The following is an 18,536-nucleotide window of genomic DNA, read 5'->3' as shown; positions in this document are numbered from 1 at the left end:
CATGTTAGACAAAGAGTCTCCAAAAATATGCATGAGAATTTCTTTTTTCCCCCCTGATCTAGTTGAGTCTTGACACTGCCCTGAAGCTGCAGATTCCAGAGGAGCATGATGACGGTCAGCAGATGCGCTGCTATTCCCTTGAGGACTTGAGGGAGCTGCAGAATAAACTCATGCTCATGTCTGGGAAAGGGGATCAAGGGCAATGTGAAGTTGATTATTTTGCAGAGGTACGTTGCAATATTTTCCTTTTTGGTATCTTGAGGTTCCAAGATGTTACCCACATGAAAGCTAGGCGAAGAGGGTGGGGGACAGTAACAGTTGGATCCGGGTTGAAATGAAAAGGACACCAGGGATAGGGGTTTAACACAAAATAAATCTTTATTATAATTAATTAACCCAATAATCAGTAACAACAGAAAGAGACAGCAACGCTGCTTTAATGATGACTTAGACAGGCCAACGCAAAGAGATGGTGGTCACTTAAACTAAGATAACAACAAGGACTCAACAGAAAAAGACAGCAATGCTGCTATTAGCAATAACCAGGCAGGCCAAACCAAGAAATGGAGGCCGCCGTCACTTAAGCAAAACCACGCACGGTGGGGCTGGTCACACACACAGCAGGCCTTTTCCACACCTAGACCAGACTCACACACTGACCAGCACAGCGGAAATCATGTCCTAAAGGAGAAGGCAGGGGCAGAAAGAAAACAGGGGAGGGGCAATAAAGAAGGAGGAGGAGAGGGAGAGGACAACACCACGCCCACACACTCCCACAGCCTCACAGGATGTAACACAAGAACTCGGATAATTCAAATAATATATTTTGTAAATATTATTTTAAATTGATAAAATTATCTATATAATCAATAATGCTCAATAATCCATAATGTCAAAAGCTAATATCTAGATGATCTAGACCTATTAAAATTAGGTCCTACAATTTACAGTACATGTGAAGACATGTCCAAAAAATCCAGATAACTCTCTTCAGATTTACTTGATAAAAATGTGGTGATGTATAGGTCAATTTTGGGATATACTACCATTTCAAACCTTTAGTGCATTGCATTCAAAATTTATAAAAAGAATGAGAAGAGCTATTTACTACATAAATGTGCAGCTATATGATCATAGACTCATGCTTGACAGAGAAACTGATTCCACAATGAAATTGGTGTAACTTTGTATGCTTTTTGAACTTATTTATTTACAGCTGACTTGTTTCTGTTTTTCAGGTTTTTGCCAGCGTTCAAAGACTAACTGAGGCATTCATTGCTCTTTACACTGCTGGGAATCCACTGTTTAGGCACTGGGAAGTGCAAATCAACTGTTGTTCCAAAAGTCAGGCACCCAGCATTATGATGGATTTCAACTTGGACAGTGTTATCAGTGTCATTGTGGAGGGCAGCATAGAAGAGAAGCTTCCTGAACTTTGCAAGAAAATGGAGAAATGTCTTGACTTCTGGATGGATTTTGTAGACAAACAGAGATCCCAGTATTACTATCTTAACTACTACACAGCTGAACAGATTGTCTACCTATGCAACAAGCTGACTTTGCAAAATGTTACCAATGTAGAAGACCAGGTTCTCATGATGCTCTCTTTCATCAAGCCAAACTGCACATACTCAGATTTGAGGGAAGTTTGGCATGAACTTCAGTATGAAATCCTCAAAAAACCAGAAGAGCAAAATGAGGACATTGAGTTTCAGACCTTTGTTGTGGTGCAAAGCAGTGAGGGGGAAGACCCAGACTTCACCAGCCAAATGGGTCCTCTGGCAAGTCTCATAGAACAGGCAGAGGGTTTACCAAAATTTGATCACATATGGAATACTTATATGAAAGACATGAGAAATTTTCTCCCCCACATTCTTGATATAAAAAATCTTGGAAGACTTTTGGATATCCTGGCCAACAAACACAACGAGAGTCACGAAGAAGACATTTCTGACGATGACATAGGGAATTTCATAAATAGACATGTTCCCAGAGGTCTGGCTGTTGGAAACCCAAACCTCATTGTTTGCCCACATGATGAGGTGTTGTCATCTTGCATTTCCATTTACATGAGCAGTGAAAATGAGACACTTCCCACGTATGATGAAGTCCTTTTATGCAACTCCACGACACCATACGAACAGGTGGAGCTATTTCTCAGACGCTGTCTCAGCACAGGCTACAGAGGACAGAAGATATACTGTTTACTGTATGGCGATCTCCTCCCTTATGATGTGAGCTCTAAAGCTGAGAACTTTTTTCAGCGAATGAAAATGCAGAGTAGAAAGGATTATAGACTTGTTATCATTTGCAGCTCAGAAAGAGAACATACCTACCTTCCATCAGCCTTCAGCCAGTACAGATTGCACATGGTTCCACAGGAACCTTTGGCAAGAATCCAGAGTTACCTGCAAAAACACTATGCCGTCCCAGCAGATGAGTGCAGCGCCGCAGCTGCGTTTAAGGACAGACTCTGCGTTGGTGTCATTTCAGCCACAAGAGCTGGTGTTGGTATGTATAGGTGTTATTTACTGTTACTAATGGTTAAAAAGTTGTTTATGAAAATTCAAACGTGCCATATGATCTTTTGAAATTGCAGGAAAATCGCTTTACATCAGAAGGCTGTATGAAAAACTGAAGAGATCAACCAAAAAATCATCAGTGATGAAATGCATTCGCCTGATTGAGCCAAATGTTGATGAGAATGTCATCCTTCAATCACTGTTGGACGCCCCTAGAAGGAAAGAACTCACTGTGTTCCATTTTGACGTCACATCATCGGTAATCGTCAATCACTGGATTGTTTAACGTAGTGTAACCTTTTCAATATGACTTCTCTTTGCAGCTTACATAAAATGTGAAATGACTGTGTTTGTTTTGGAAAAGGTCCAGAAAGGCCTGCATGAGTTCCTCTTCAAACTGTTGATTTTGCGATACTTGCTGGACTCAGAGGGAAAGATGTGGAAGTGCAATAACAAGCAACTGTATCTTGTAGAGATTTTGGAGTCCACTGTGAAGTCGGGCAGAAATGTTTCACTTCAGGTTATAGTTTTTATGAACACAAACATTCATGATTTGTTATCTGATTTAGAACTGTTCTTTACCTTGAGTTGTGTTTTTCTTTTCTTCTCGTATAGACTCAAAAAATCAAAAGCTCATTCATTGATGTGTTCCCAAATATTTTCTGCCGGCCACCCAAAGAGGTATTAATGCTAGAGATGAGGAAGCAAGAAGATCCCACCATTGTGAGCAATGATGACCCACTGATGGATGATGAAGAATTCAGGACCGAGGCTTTTCAGAGACCATACCAGTATCTCACGCGGTTTCATAACCACATTAATCTAGATGTATTCACTTATAACAATGTTGAGGGGACACATGTGGAATGTCTTCAGATGCTTCTCATGTTTTGCGGCATAATGGATCCATCCTGGGCTGAACTAAGAAATTTTGCATGGTTTCTCAACCTTCAGCTGAAAGACTGTGAGACGTCTGTTTTTTGTGATGTCACTTTCACTGGGGACACACTAACTGGATTCAAAACCTTTGTGGTAGATTTCATGATTCTGATGGCAAAGGATTTTGCCTCTCCATCACTCAGCATTTCTGACCAGAGTCCTGGCAGGCAGAAAATCGATCTGGCTGGTGTCAGAGATGAAGACCTGGCTCCTTTTCTTATCAGGAAAAGATGGGAAACAGAACCACATCCATACATATTCTTTAATGATGACCATGTGTCCATGACCTTTATTGGTTTCCATCTTCAGCTCAATGAGCAGAACTTTGTTGATGCCATTGACCCAACCTCTAACAGGGTGATTAAAAGAAATGTCATGACAAGGGCATTGTATGAAGGTCTAAAGCTGCAAAGAGTCCCCTTCAACATTGACTTTGATCGCCTTCCAAGAGCAGAGAAAATAGAGCGAATCTGTAGTGTTCTTGGTATCCAGTGGCCTCTTGATCCAGATGAAACTTATGAGCTTACAACTGACAACATATTGAAGATGCTCGCAATCCACATGCGGTTCAGATGCGGCATCCCTGTCATTATCATGGGAGAAACAGGGTGTGGTAAAACAAGGCTCATCAAATTCCTTTGTGAACTCCGGAGGAGTGGAGTGGCCACTGAGAACATGAAACTTGTCAAGGTGCATGGAGGGACAACTTCAGAGATGATCTACACCAAAGTGAGAGAAGCAGAAGACATTGCTTCGATCAACAAACTCGACTATGGGTTCGACTCCGTTCTGTTTTTTGATGAGGCCAACACTACAGAGGCCATCAGCAGTATTAAGGAGGTCCTCTGTGATAAGACTGTAAAGGGGGAAAGTTTGACAGCCAACACTGGGTTACAGATTATTGCTGCATGCAATCCTTACCGAAAACACACAGATGAGATGATTCAAAGGTTGGAATCTGCAGGCCTTGGGTACCGAGTTCGAGCAGAAGAGACGGACGAAAAACTTGGATCTATTCCTCTCCGCCAGTTGGTGTATAGAGTTCAAGCACTGCCACCAAGCATGATTCCCCTGGTATGGGACTTCGGGCAGTTAAATGATCACACAGAGAAAATATACATCCAGCAGATTGTACAAAGAGTTGCTGAAAAAAAAGCCATTGATGAATGTCATATCAAGTGGATCACTGATGTACTTTCATCTTCACAGAAGTACATGCGTGCGAGAAATGATGAATGCAGCTTCGTCAGCCTGAGAGATGTTGAACGTTGCATGCAAGCTTTTGTTTGGTTCTATGACAACCATGAAATGTTTTTTGCGGAACTTAAAAAGTTTGAGAATGATAGAAATGTTGAGAAGGATGAAATGCGTCCAAAATGGCCCGAGAGCCGAGACCCTGTTCTCTGGTCTCTAGTCATGGCCATTGGAGTGTGTTACCATGCCTGTTTAGAAAATAAGGATAAATACAGGCAGAAAATCAGCAAAAGTCTTCCAGCATTATACAGTCCATCAAAGGTGATGCAGGAAATCTTACTCATGCAGGATTTACTTTTGAGTGGTGTGCCAATGGGGGATACAATTGCAAGAAATAGTGCCCTGAAAGAGAACGTCTTCATGATGGTTCTCTGCATTGAACTGAGAATCCCTCTCTTCCTCGTGGGCAAACCTGGAAGTTCAAAATCTCTGTCTAAAACTTTGGTGGCAGATGCAATGCAGGGTCAAGCTGCTCATTCTGACCTGTACAAAAAGCTCAAACAGATCCACTTGGTGTCCTTCCAGTGTAGCCCTCACTCAACACCAGAAGGCATCATTAATACATTTAAGCAATGTGGACGTTTTCAGGAAGGTAAAAACCTGGATGAGTATATCTCAGTTGTGGTTCTCGATGAGATCGGGCTTGCAGAGGACTCTCCAAAGATGCCGCTGAAAACTCTTCATCCATTGCTGGAGGAGGGATGCATTGATGATGAGCCACTACCACACAAAAAGGTTGGATTTATTGGAATCTCCAACTGGGCGCTGGACCCTGCAAAGATGAACCGAGGCATTTTTGTATCCCGTGGGGACCCTGACGAGAGGGAACTTATTGAAAGTGCTAAAGGAATCTGCTCCTCTGATGTAGTGGTTCTGGAGAAGGTCAGGGATTTCTTCCAACCTTTTGCAAGAGCCTACTTGAACATCTGCCGCAAACAAGGCAAAGGATTTTTTGGCTTACGTGACTACTACAGCTTGATAAAGATGATCTTTGCGGTCGCCAAGGCTTCTAAGCAAAAGCCCACACCAGAGGAAACCGTCAAAGCAGTGCTGAGAAATTTCAGTGGCAAGGATAATGTAGATCCAGTTACTGTCTTCACTATGAGACTGGGGATTGCACCAAACCTAGAGAACATCAGTACCATTGAGTTTGTGAGAGAAAACATTGAAGCAGTTGGACAGGAAGAAGAATGTCGATACCTCCTGGTGCTAACTAAAAACTATGCAGCCCTGCAGATCCTGCAGCAGTCCTTCTTTTCAGAAAGTGGTCAACCAGAAATTATCTTTGGTTCCAGCTTTCCAAAAGACCAAGAGTATACCCAGATCTGTCGCAACATCAACAGAGTAAAGATATGCATGGAAACAGGACAAACGGTTGTGCTCTTAAACTTGCAGAACCTCTATGAAAGTCTCTACGATGCCCTCAACCAATACTATGTTTGCTTGGGAGGGCAGAAATATGTGGACCTTGGACTGGGAACCCATCGTGTAAAATGCAGGGTTCACAAAGACTTCCGGCTAATCGTCATTGAGGAAAGAGAAGTGGTCTACAAACAGTTCCCAATACCTCTCATTAACAGGCTGGAGAAGCACTACCTGGACATCCAGACTGTTCTGAAAACCGAGCAGAAGAGGATGGTGGAGGAACTGGAGAAGTGGGTCCAGCTTTTTGTAACTCTCAGCAGCCAACATGCAGCGGCAGCTCAGACATACAAATACAAACCCCCAGACGTATTCATTGGGTACCACTCAGACACATGTGCTTCTGTAGTTCTCCAAGTAATAGAGAACCAGAAGGACAGTTTAGAAATCTCAGATTCTGAGAGGAGAATGCTCGACGAGGCTAAACTCATACTGCTGAAATGTGCTACACCAGACTCTGTGGTAAGGTTGGACAGTACAGCCCTTCCAAAAGTGGAAAGTGAATATCTGGCCAGGATGTACTTTGAAGAGCAGAGTAACAGCTGTTTGGCTGACTACATACTTGCTCACATAAGACAGGAGGCCCATTCTTGCTCCTTCTTCACAGAGGTAACTAAATTTGACAATTTTATATACACAAAAACACAAAAACATACGGTCTAATTGTAATTTTACACTTCAGGTGACAACATTCTCCAGACTTTTGACTGCTTTTGACCTCGAACCATTGGAGAGGATGTTGCACAGTGTTGAGCTTCTCTCACTCCAGCAGTTTGACACAGAGCACTCCTTCTTGAAGAAGATAAGGTTTGTTTATCGATCCATAATTTTACTCTTTTTTTTTTTTTTTACATTCACACAATAAAGTACAATAGAAGCTGTGAAACACATGTCCTAGTAAGAACAGTGATAGACTAGTTGTAATATCTAGTAATGTAAACATATTACTAACTAATGAGACATATCCCTTTGTTACTGAATTTAAAGATTATTGTGATTGTTTTAACCTATTGGCACATTTTGACATTTACATTTTTAGAATATGTTTAGAAGCAAATATTGCATGAGAATAACTGACTATGATCTTGAGATGTGTTACAGTGTACAAACCAAGTCCTTCTCGTCTTGTAGGAACTTCCTCACAGCTGAGAATAAAAGCAGCAGCAACAGGGTCCTCATCGTCCAGAGTGATTTTGATGAAGCCAGTCTCAGCGCCAACCTCATTGCATCTGCAAAGTAGGTCCAACACTTTTTTTGTGGGCTTTTAGCTACCATGTGGTTTGGCCATATTAACTTTTGCCGTTCATTTCCAGGTATTCATCGATTAATGAGATCAATAAGATAACCCAGGAGAACACAAGTAGAAAGGTATTTGTGTACTTCATCACCAGACTGCCAAGAATGGAAGGAGGGACTTCTTACATTGGCTTTCATGGCGGTAAGGCTTATGCAACATGGACTATATTTTTTATTATGTAGTGTAAAGAGTGGACAATAAGCTGAGCCATGTTAATATTCACAGGCCCCTGGAGATCAGTTCATATTGATGACCTCAGACGCTCTAAAGACATTGTTTCCGACATCAAAACTTTGCAAAACATGACAATCAGTCAAATGTTTGAAACAAAGGCACCTCAGGCTGAAGGTTAGTTAATGATAAATCATTTATATAAAATTATGTTGTTGTCTCCATATATATTGTTCACTTTACAGCATTGTGTATTAAATTACAACATTTTTGTTAAAGCCATGGAGACTGATGACATGTACTCTGAGAGTGAACAGGAGGAAACTGTGCAGGAGGAAAATGTAAGTCTATAAATCCCGGCATGGTCATCACATTGTTTTCTTACATGAATGACATGTTTTTTTTATTGGGGATTAATCTTAACACTAGATTTTAACTAGTGTGTTCTTCTTCTGCAGACCTGGGAAAGTGTTGTGGACACTACAGCATTGCTGAGGAGCTGTGTGCAGAGTGCAGTAGCCATGCTGAGGGACCAGGTGGAAAGTGGCCTCCGCAGTACTCGGAGAGTAGAGATCCTTCTGGCACTTCTGAGTGACAATGACGAAATAACAGGTACTAACAAAACTTTTTTCAGTACTTGTTGTTGCTTTTTTTGTTATTTGCTTTTGTTAATGCTAATTATTCTATCTGAATTTGTCAGGTGAATTCCTACAAGTGGTGAAGCGGCATCTTCACTCATTGTTGGTGACTCACGACGGCAACACTTTCTCATCCATCAAGAGCAACTGGGTCTTCAAGGAGGCCTCAAACATCGATGCCTTGCAAGAAGGAGGCACCTTTAGGTGAGTGGTTCGGTCTTGTGTAATATGCAGTTTAATATACAGTATTATCCTATATTTATTTGAAAACCACTGTAAACTTTTTTTTCTCCATTCATGACAGACACACCTTATGGAAGCGTGTTCAGGCTGTGGTCGTCCCCCTCTTGGCACATCTAGTTTCGCTCATAGACCGTGACCAAAACATGGACCTCCTGCTTGATACCCGCTGTGGTGAATCTGTTAAGAAGCTGTGGTTAGATATCTTTGGCAATGAAAAGCTGCTGGAAATCTCACATCTAACACTAGACCACACGTAAGTGTTGTTAATAATGTAATTATTGTGCATGTAATAATGTGTAATAATTGTTTTGTTTAAAAAAGTACATTCTTGTACCTAAAGATGTCTGATGTTCACTTTGCTTTTTTTAAACTGCTTACAGTTCTGAGACGAGAACCATCCTTGTACAGCACTACATTGCCCAAGATAAGAACATGAGCTGCAGCATGCCATTCAGCTGGAGGATTAAGGACTACCTGGAAGAGCTCTGGGTTCATGCACTTCAACATGAAGGTAGTGGTTTGTTTAAGCCACTATATAATTTATATAGTGATGTTGTGTTTTTGGTTTGTTAGTTTGTTTTGTTTTTACATTAAATGCATATTTCTTCCAGGGCAAACTCAGGAAGAGTTTGTTAAGTTCTTTTGGAAGACACCGCTCGGCCGCTACATAGCGAAAGCAGACCCAGAGATGCAGGTTGAGTTTTTCCAGCGCTACCTTCAGGATTTCATCTCCATGACAATGAATGTCACTTCTCCGGAAGATCTTCAGGTTTTTTGTTTTGTTTTTATTTTGTTTTTCATTTGATGTTGGCGAGATTGTGTGTGACAGTATATACTAATGCATGTTATTTATTTTTCTAGCTCCTGTGTGGTGCTTTGAATTCTTGTGTTAACGAACTGCGGTTGCAGCTCAGTGACACTGAAGCGGTGACGTCTCTTCCGTGGGTCCATGCTGCATATCATGAATTCAAAAACCGGCTCCAGAACCTCTGCAGAGTGATGTGCATTGTACCTCAGTTGACCCAAAACCTCCTGATGAATCCTAATGCCAGAGACGAGTTTGAACTGGTAATCCTTATTTACATAGTGTTTTTATTTTCTGTTTCTTTGAAGGATTTTTAATTTCTCATCAACAATCTTCTATTTTTTTTTTTTTTTTTTTTGTTTTGGGTTTTGTAATTATTTCTTTTTGGTTTTGTTCTCCTGTCTCCAAGGTACTCGATGTGTATGCTGGGTTTGCGTGTGTGGAGTACCTGGAGCCCATAGACTTGAACACAGATGCCCGAAGACAAGCCTGGCTCAGGCAGGTGAAAAAAATCCAGGTTGCTATTGAGTTAATCTGCTCAGAGGACAGCGTGAGACGTTATGGAGAGAGAAGCAAGATAATCGCCAAGAGAGTCCAGTAAGTAAAGCTTAAGGAAAAAATGTCCAAATCATCACAAGTCTGAGGTTTTTAGTTTGTCTTTAGGTAACCACTTGAGCTGCATTGAAAGGTTATTTGTTTTATGTCTTTTAGAGCTGGATGGAATCGGATATTTTCTCTGTCTCTGTTTGTGGAGCACATGTTACTGGGAATAGAGGAGCTGGAGAAGAAACTGTCTCCTTTAGTTTTGGAGAACACTGGGCGGCTTGGCCAGGTGCGTCTGGGTTCTTTGTATTAAATTTTTTTTAACAGTACAGATAATTACCATAAAGCATTCTTCACGATAACCACAGTCTTTTCTTCACCCATAATAAACATGTATTGCCTCTGCTCTCCCTTCAAGATACTGGAAAAAAACTCAGACCTCAAAACTCAGGAGACGTTCGAGGCAGTAATTCGTTTGCTCAAAATCTGCAAAGATGGAGCCATCGAACGCATCTTCAGGTAAACATCGACTTTTATACATGTTGTGTGTTAACAGAATCTCTCATCCTGTACTTTAGCGCTTCTGGGCACATTTAGCATTGTATTTGGTTGCTTTAAGAAGGTTGTAGAAGGTACGAATGAACTGAAATCAAAGTTTTAATGGCCAAAAATGAGCATTTTCTTTCTTGCTGGAAGCTAAGGTACTATTTTTAACAATTTATTGTTATATTGACCTATTTTAACATCTAGGGGCTTAGAATATAGAAGGAAGCACTGCAGGAGGAGGGCTGTCTAATTTCAGTTTCATATCATAGCTTTAAATAGTAATATTTCACTACCGAACATCAGAATTTATAATTGTTTGTAAATGTTATAATTGTTTTTTGGGGTTTTTTTCCCCCAGGTTTGGTCTTACACTGTGCCCAGTGTGTATGGGAGACCCCCAGGACCCGCTCTGCCTGCCATGTGAACACATCTACTGTGTAGCCTGTATCAAAATGTGGTTGGTGCCTGGACAGATGTACTGTCCTCTCTGCATGCAGCCAGTTAACGATGACTTCCCCTTGGTTCCCTCAGATGATATAAGGTTGGTAACTATATGTGAATAAGGCCAACCTCCCACGTGTAATGAACAAAGATATCATTCAATTCTTCCCACACAATACAAAAAATTTTGATCTGCCTTTTGCTGCTGTTTAGTTATGTTGTGTTTAAGTACCTTGTTTTTGATTAGATGTGTTTTGTGATGTGCTTTAAGACATCTGTGTGACTTTTGTAAATCTTCTTTCATGTAGGATTCCCATCAAACAACACACCCAGTTCAGGAACAAGTGCAATGCTTTCTTCATAGACCTGGTGTCGACTGTGTGTTTCAAGGATAATTCTCCACCCTGCTCAGCTGTCATTCTTCATTTGCTGTCATTTCTCATGGTGGAGCCCGGCGCTGTCCCAATTCTGAGAGGTACTCTATTACTTTCTTTCCACCATGTATGTGAAACACATCCATGTGCGACTGCACAACTACAGTATATGTTTTGTTAGTTCTAAATAGATTTATGTATTTTTAGGCAATAAGCAGATTTTGACAAAGGCGCTTTCTCCGTTTGACGACTCTGTGGATAAAAATCCGGTGGTGCGGTCAGTAGTGCTCAAACTTCTTCTGAAGTACAGGTGAGGTCCCTTTTCTTTCCTCCCTTTTTTTTGGTTATTGCATGAGGTCTTATTATGTCTGTGCAGTGCAGTTTCTAATTTGTGTTTAACCTTGACTGTTTTTGAAGCTTTGATGATGTAAAAAAGTACCTGCAGCAGCATCTGACAGCAGTTGAGCGGAGCAACATCTTGGAGGAGATGGATAAAACTGAGCTCTACACCTTGTACATTAACTGCTTGGAGGTATGCGCTAACACACAAGCTGCATGTGGATTTGATTGTGGATTTGATTAAAATGCCTTTTTAAATGTTTATTTTTCTAGGATTCCATGTTTGAAAGGATGCAGTTCAGGTCCACTGCAGACCAGCAGGCATGTCTGCAGGATGAAAGTGCCTTCTTGACTGATTTCTTGCAGTCTCGTGATCAGCTTTCTGAAACGGCCACTGTAGAGTACCTGCAGCAGGTGGCCAGAGTGCGTATGGACCTGGATATGGCAGTGAGCATGTTTGTGGAAAAACTGAGAGCTCCAGGTGCGTATTTTTAATGAGTTACACACTCTTATTGTGTGTCATACTCCTACAATGTGTCAGGAATGTTCTCCTTTTTACAAACACATTACTTTGATTTTATTTGATACCAGGATCCCGAGAAGTTGGCCAGAATGGAAGCACAGCTTTCCTGACCAGCGTCATAGACTTGTGTAGGCGGAGTGGAAATGACTGGTATCGGGTCTATTTGATCCGTAAGATGTGCAGTCAGTTTGGAGTAGAGTTTGTCAAGAAGCTCCTCAAATCGGATCAAATGAGTTGGATCTTTCCTAAGGAAATTCAGCAAAAGGTTCGCTTAGCAACCGTTTGATTTTCAGCTTATAAAGAAGATAAACTCAAAGTTTTATTCAAAAAATTCATTTTCATTTCACTCTACCCAGGATGAAGAAGTCACACCAATAGATCAGTATCTCGTGTGTGGGGAAGATTACAAGACCATCAGAAATGCTGTTGCAAAAGTAGTTATGGAAGCCAAACTGGATGGACTGGATGAGGCTTGCGAGGTAATGTTTCATCGTTTTCTTGGTGGAAATTCAGAATCAGGAATCTAAATTTGTGTGCATAATGGTGTGGGTCTTTTGCTTTGTCTTTATAGCGGTGCAAATGCCCACCACAGTGGAAAACAGTTTATCTTCTCTTGGCACTGTATCGAGAAGTCACCACTCTCTACAGAGAAACCAATGCGAGCTTCCATCCTAAGCCTGAAGTAGGTTTTCTAATTTAGTTACACTAAATAAAATAACATCATCTTATCTTATTTTAGGTTATAGTTTTCAGTTTGTCTTCATTCAGTATTTAAGTATTTGTGTGTATATTTTTTACCAATAGCAAGTCGAGGCCCTGATGAGCTACATCCAGAAATCAAAATTCCTTCCCAGCCCGCAGGTGAAGGCCTTTGCCCTGTCTCTGGTAACCAACCAGATCGGGCCCTTGGCTCTTCGCTGCGGGGTCTCTGGTGCCCAGTGTGTGTCGGTGGACTTGGCTGTTCACTTAGCTGCTGTCTTGCTCTGTGGAAACCAAGGAATCTTGGCTCCACTGAAGCAGCTAGCTATGACACCTGCAAACATGCAGGTATGTATAATCGCTGTTGTAAGTGATCAAAACCTGGGTATGTTTTTAAAAAATAAATATATGGAATGCATCTGTTGGTACAGGCGGCTTTCTTGCCCACCATGCCGGAGGACATGTTAGCAGTGGCTCAACAAGCTATGGGTCACTTGCAGTGGTATCGTAAGTATTATTAAAAAGACAAAAAACCTCTAATGTGATGATATGAGGTGATGTGCTAAACACCTTTGTCGTATTGTTTTATACTTTTAACACAGACTGTCCAAATGGTCACCCCTGCACCATTGGTGAGGTATGTTAGCTTCAGTTAGATTCATAATCCATTTTTAAAAAGTCTATTTTTGCTGGTATCCCTTTCATATTTATTTGACACTCTTTCTATTCCTCTAGTGTGGCCAGCCCATGCAAAGAAGTCATTGTGTAGATTGTGGTGTAGAGATTGGAGGGACTAACCACGCACCTGTGCCAGGATTTCGTATTGTGCAAGTCCAGTAAGTGTCCTACAGAATTCAAGTGGAAAGAGGAAAGTAGCAAAATAAACATATTCATCAGTATTTATTTGTTTATTGTCTTCTGACAGGGGTGACCGCACTCAAACAGGCCACGTCCTCGGCGACCCCGGACGTAGAGACAATCCAGACATGCTGGACACCAAGAGCATTTCTCCCGTTCCCTTCACCATCATTCGCATGCTCACTCACATGGCCATGCTGCTTGGTTCCTGCAGCCAACCACAGGTAACACAAACAGAACGGAGTTTTTGAAAGTGCTGTTTTTCAGCAACCACAAATTATCCAAGTAATCTCCATCAAGGTAATGTTAAAAGCCTGTTTATAATCCACTGTTTGTAGTAAGAAAGGTGGAGAGTCATCTGCTTTTGTTTTCCTTCTAGTCTATTTCTGCCATTATCAAACCTCAAGTCCAAGATGCAGGAGAGTTTCTACTCACTCATCTGAGAAAGGACATGAAACACCTCATCAGAAGTCTGGGTAAGGGGACAGATGACACAATCAGCACTGTTCACCTGGTCATCAACAGCCTCCTGGAGACACACCAGCAGCAAAGATGTAAGTAAAAGCTACACTAATACTGCAGCTCTCTACAAATATAAGATACCAGTGAAGTCCTGTGTCAATAATTACGGAAGTATTTTGATAACAAAGCTCAAAAAATCCGATTGGACTTTGAATAGCTGTCCAGTATAGTCCAGCATAGAAGAGAGAAAGTGTGCCCTCTAGAGGCCACAAATTTGAGCTTTTAAATCAATATCTATAGATTTGTAAAGACTGAGAATAGTCATAGTAAAAGATTTTTTAATAGTCTTGACTCTCCTTTCAGGGCCTGTTCAGTATGACAATCTTCTCTCAACCAAAGAAGCACGAAATGGCTGGGAAATTGAAATGAGCGCTGCCATTATCACACCACATCTGAAGGTACTCAAAGTTTTACTCCTTTTTTCCCCAGAACAGTACAACTTGCCTCATATGTTTATACAAGATCTATGCATAACATAACATGTCACCTGCTCTTCCACAGCACTTGGATAGACAGCTAAAGGAAGTGAACACATTTATCCGGGCTGACTCTCGTATCTCTGCCAGTCCAATCATGAAGCTCATTTTTGGAGATCCTCAGCTCTTCTTGGCTTCACTTCCTCCAAAATCTCTGATCCATGTTTCTGCCGTGTGGAGCTGCCGGGAGAAAGTGTCTCTGTTGAGCCTCACTCACATCGTGGAGCAAAATGATGGCAAAGACACCTTGCCGGTCCTCTGGAGATTCCTCCATAGGGTGAGAAAATGATAACATAAAATGCATTTGTAATGTTGAAGAAAGGAAAAAAAAAATCTGTCGGTGATCCTCCTACATTGTGTCATCGACTGCATTGGGTTTAATCTGTTTCAGAGCTTTTAATCCATATCCATCAGTATAGTTTCTGTACTTTTTGTAAGTGCGTTATTTTTTTTTTGTTTCCATGGATCCTGTATTTCTTTTCTTTTCCTTTTTTTTTCTTTTTTTTTGCCAAAAACAGGCTATATTGAAAAAAACATATATAACATATACAAATAAGCAGCTCTTACAAGACAAAGTTCAACCACAGTTTCCCAAAGAGTACGTAACAGGAATTTATCTGAAAACACTACTACTATCATTATTATTATTATTAATATTACTGATTATTTATTTTTAGGAAGCAGAAATCCGACTGGTGAAGCACCTTCCTGAAATCCTGGCGCTCCAGAGGGATCTAGTGAAGAAGTTTCTGAACATCGCTGAGCTAACGGAAGGCAGCATCGCTGAATTTCTCGGCAATCAGAAAGCAGGTATTGACTTAACTGTCTACATCAGTGCTTCTCAGCCTTTTCAACTACGTGACTCATGCACAAGAGATACAAAGTTCCATGCAACTCCTAATTACCTCTGTTCTCGGAAATGTCATGGTTAAATAGCTGGCAGAATGCAATTTAAGAACCTGCCTGCCAAGGAGTGAGTTGTTTTAACCTGGACGGAGACAATGATTGATTATTCATAAAGAGGAAAATCTCTTCCACACGTGAACGCCGCTGATGTTGATGTTCTAATTTTCTGTACCGTGTGAACTGCGGGTCTCCTGTGCGGCTGACATCTTTACACTAGGGATTAATTATTTGATTTCTTCTTGTATGCAGTTTCACTCAAAACCTGGTACGAAAAACACATCAGAATCTTCTTGGCAACCTGGAATCAGCTCAGAGTATCGCTGGCAACCAATGGTAAGCAGCCAGCAGTACTGTTACACCAGCGCTGACCTGTCCAACGTCTCGTTCTAACGTCATTTTAAAATGTTTTCAGGTGAGATTAAGATCCCGGCTGAGTTCTGCCAGAATGACCTGGACCTCAACAGTGACTTCAGGGTGCTGTTGCCACGGCGACACGGCCCAGGCCTGTGCTCTACAGCTCTCGTCAGCTACCTAATTGCGCTGCACAATGACATTATATACTGTGTGGACAAGCACACTGGAGAGGAGACCAGGTGGGGGCGCTCATGCCACATTTTTCTCACTTGCGTATGCTTTGGCTTTCAGAAGACTGTGTCTGAAGTTGTTCTACACTTCATACGGCATGTTTGCAAAAAATTATATATATATATGGATTAAAATAACATTATGATATCTCAATTATATCTGGAAAGAGCTGAAGACTAAAAAGGGTGTCAGAGTAGTAGAATCCTAAAATATAGAGACACTGTCTCCTGGGTAAACTTTCTATTTATTCCTCTCTCAGCTACAAAGTAAGCCCTGCAGATCTGACTGACCTGCATGTGATTCGTTACGAGCTGGAGAGGGATGTGATGCCGCTGGTTCTGTCCAACACCCAGTACAGCATCGAGCGGGGCCAGGAGACCCTTCACGAGTATGACTTGCCTAAGATCGAGCAGCAGATCATCTCACGCTTCCTGCTGGGCAAGCCTCTCATCACTCTCAATGTGAGCCAATGAGAATCAGGAGCAAAGCAGCTTTGCTGACAATTCAACGCACAGTTTGTTAAGGCACAGTTTACCCCTCTTTGTTCTTCATCCACAGGGCCTTCCTACACTAGTGAATAGACACGATCGCAACTACGAGATTATCCTCAAGGTCATAAAAGAAAAAGTCAAACAAGTAAGTTGTGACAGGTAGTAACATGCTGGGACTTAGCATTTATTTATCAGAGATTACAAATTGTGTATACTGTACATGCTTCTGATGATAACAGCCATTATGATGTATGCCAACAGGAGCCTCTTCAGACTCTCACTCTCTTTGCTGTGGCTGGAGAGCTCCACTCCTACAGTGAGGTGTGTGACGCTTTGTCAATGCTGGAAGTGGCCCTTGGTTTCCTTGCAATGACTGGGGGAGAGCCTCATATGCAGCTGTCCTCCTACCTGGAGGAGGTGCTGCAGATGGGAAACCAGATGGCTCAGCACATCCTCAAGGTTGGCCTATCTGAGACTATTTTATACTGTTGCTTTTTCTTTCTGACGGCTATGTGGATACTGTTTATACAGAACAGAAATGTGCCAAGCGTGCTTAAAGAAACTTAATTTTGTTGCTAGTTAGGAGCATTGAGTTTAAGATCTGGCAAGATCTTAATTACTTTATGTTCTCTATGCCTCACATTCACATTGTTTTGCCCACAGGCCTTTGGCATGTGTTGCCTTAAACACTGTGTGGCACTGTGGCAGCTGCTGGCCTCACTTAAATCAGAAAACATGCTGCGCCTCAAGAGGGTAAGCATCACCGACACAGAGGTGTATTATTCTATGCATAGATGTGATCTAGTACAAAGGTGTCAATAGTTATTATTATCAATATTCCTATACATGTGTTTTTTTGTGTTCATCAGGATCCGTTTGTAGGAGTTTCAGAGAAGTACAAACAGGCCCTGGGTGAGGACGAGCACAGGCTGCTCATTGGTTTCTTCTCTAAAAACAGCGCTGACACTTTCCTCCTGGAGATGCACGAGTTCCTGGTGCTGTCCCTCAAAAAGCCAAATGCAACTGATACCTTCAGGCCTGACTGGGGGTAAAGATTCATGTTTATTCATTGTGTTGTCATATGCATTACTCTAGCAGTGGCAGATTTGATTCAAATTGCTTGTTTCATCTTTTAAAGCTTGAAAGACACGCTGGTGTCTTACATGGAGCGCAAAGACATGGACATTCCCGCCGATGTGGAAGAGCTCTTCCCAGAAGAGATCCTCCTGGCCCATTACGTCGAAGCATGGAAGTTTATCGTAGCCTTCAAGCAGGAGCGCGGACAGAGACAATGAGAACAAGATTTAAGCTTTATTCCTTTTTTTCATTCTGTATGCGATGTCACGAAAATCCCTCAGATTATGTTTACATCTTGAAATGACAGTATTCATTTGTCATGTAATTACACGTATACAGAGAAGACGTGCCTTTGACAGAGCACTAGCTTCATAGAATAAGACACATTTTACAGCTTGTCTATATGATAATGTGAGCTTTTTTTCCCTTAATGATCTCTTCTTGGATTGTATCACTTTCTATTTTCTTTGATGTTATCTCTGCAGCTGCAGTTTAAGTCTGCTTACTTGCACTTTACATTTAATGTGAATTTAAAAAAAATAAGTTAATTTACTCAGGTGAAAAAAGGTGGATTAAATTGAGAAAGGTAAAATCAGACTTATCTAAATCACTTTTTCAGGAACAAGCTGACTTTTTTACTGAAGTCATCAGTCACATTTTGTCATTTAATTTTCTGGGTTTCTTTTGTAACCTTTGCTTCATATACAAAACATCTACTTGCCCTTCTTTCACTTTAAGCTTGTCATCGTGCTGTCCACTTTTTCCATTCATTTTCTTTGAGTTGTTATTACTAATTAGTACATTTACTGAGTTCAATTCACTTTTTCTATTGTTTCCATTCTCCTCTTAGTAATTTTTGTATGTG

At 41.2% G+C, this 18,536-nt stretch overlaps 1 protein-coding gene across 1 annotated transcript in view; it reads left to right on the top strand.

Annotated features, from left to right (window-relative positions):
* LOC146633747 (E3 ubiquitin-protein ligase rnf213-alpha-like) overlaps positions 1 to 18,097 on the top strand; it is a 31,764-nt gene extending 13,667 nt beyond the window's left edge. Inside the window, exons 24-67 of the mRNA XM_085351640.1 lie at positions 63 to 227; positions 1,239 to 2,511; positions 2,600 to 2,781; positions 2,887 to 3,042; positions 3,138 to 6,746; positions 6,820 to 6,944; positions 7,269 to 7,373; positions 7,451 to 7,575; positions 7,660 to 7,782; positions 7,885 to 7,946; positions 8,064 to 8,217; positions 8,306 to 8,447; positions 8,548 to 8,739; positions 8,867 to 8,997; positions 9,098 to 9,255; positions 9,348 to 9,554; positions 9,701 to 9,888; positions 10,003 to 10,123; positions 10,253 to 10,353; positions 10,739 to 10,921; positions 11,130 to 11,296; positions 11,403 to 11,505; positions 11,613 to 11,727; positions 11,808 to 12,015; positions 12,126 to 12,322; positions 12,414 to 12,536; positions 12,629 to 12,739; positions 12,862 to 13,104; positions 13,188 to 13,263; positions 13,359 to 13,393; positions 13,492 to 13,592; positions 13,682 to 13,838; positions 13,994 to 14,168; positions 14,440 to 14,534; positions 14,638 to 14,889; positions 15,290 to 15,422; positions 15,768 to 15,851; positions 15,931 to 16,111; positions 16,363 to 16,564; positions 16,662 to 16,739; positions 16,856 to 17,053; positions 17,258 to 17,347; positions 17,464 to 17,642; positions 17,733 to 18,097. Of these exons, the coding sequence (XP_085207766.1) occupies positions 63 to 227; positions 1,239 to 2,511; positions 2,600 to 2,781; positions 2,887 to 3,042; positions 3,138 to 6,746; positions 6,820 to 6,944; positions 7,269 to 7,373; positions 7,451 to 7,575; positions 7,660 to 7,782; positions 7,885 to 7,946; positions 8,064 to 8,217; positions 8,306 to 8,447; positions 8,548 to 8,739; positions 8,867 to 8,997; positions 9,098 to 9,255; positions 9,348 to 9,554; positions 9,701 to 9,888; positions 10,003 to 10,123; positions 10,253 to 10,353; positions 10,739 to 10,921; positions 11,130 to 11,296; positions 11,403 to 11,505; positions 11,613 to 11,727; positions 11,808 to 12,015; positions 12,126 to 12,322; positions 12,414 to 12,536; positions 12,629 to 12,739; positions 12,862 to 13,104; positions 13,188 to 13,263; positions 13,359 to 13,393; positions 13,492 to 13,592; positions 13,682 to 13,838; positions 13,994 to 14,168; positions 14,440 to 14,534; positions 14,638 to 14,889; positions 15,290 to 15,422; positions 15,768 to 15,851; positions 15,931 to 16,111; positions 16,363 to 16,564; positions 16,662 to 16,739; positions 16,856 to 17,053; positions 17,258 to 17,347; positions 17,464 to 17,642; positions 17,733 to 17,889 (10,962 nt within the window). The 3' untranslated portion in view covers positions 17,890 to 18,097. The remainder of the gene's footprint in view (positions 1 to 62; positions 228 to 1,238; positions 2,512 to 2,599; positions 2,782 to 2,886; positions 3,043 to 3,137; positions 6,747 to 6,819; positions 6,945 to 7,268; positions 7,374 to 7,450; positions 7,576 to 7,659; positions 7,783 to 7,884; positions 7,947 to 8,063; positions 8,218 to 8,305; positions 8,448 to 8,547; positions 8,740 to 8,866; positions 8,998 to 9,097; positions 9,256 to 9,347; positions 9,555 to 9,700; positions 9,889 to 10,002; positions 10,124 to 10,252; positions 10,354 to 10,738; positions 10,922 to 11,129; positions 11,297 to 11,402; positions 11,506 to 11,612; positions 11,728 to 11,807; positions 12,016 to 12,125; positions 12,323 to 12,413; positions 12,537 to 12,628; positions 12,740 to 12,861; positions 13,105 to 13,187; positions 13,264 to 13,358; positions 13,394 to 13,491; positions 13,593 to 13,681; positions 13,839 to 13,993; positions 14,169 to 14,439; positions 14,535 to 14,637; positions 14,890 to 15,289; positions 15,423 to 15,767; positions 15,852 to 15,930; positions 16,112 to 16,362; positions 16,565 to 16,661; positions 16,740 to 16,855; positions 17,054 to 17,257; positions 17,348 to 17,463; positions 17,643 to 17,732) is intronic.
* Positions 18,098 to 18,536: the final 439 nt, after the last annotated feature.

Source organism: Diplotaxodon limnothrissa, linkage group LG4, assembly GCF_057381915.1.
Source record: "Diplotaxodon limnothrissa isolate DT_005_m linkage group LG4, D_limnothrissa_male_GT1.1, whole genome shotgun sequence".
NCBI lineage: Eukaryota > Metazoa > Chordata > Actinopteri > Cichliformes > Cichlidae > Diplotaxodon > Diplotaxodon limnothrissa.
The sequence above is the reverse complement of the archived record's forward strand: the minus strand, read 5'-3'. Positions and strand labels throughout refer to the sequence as shown.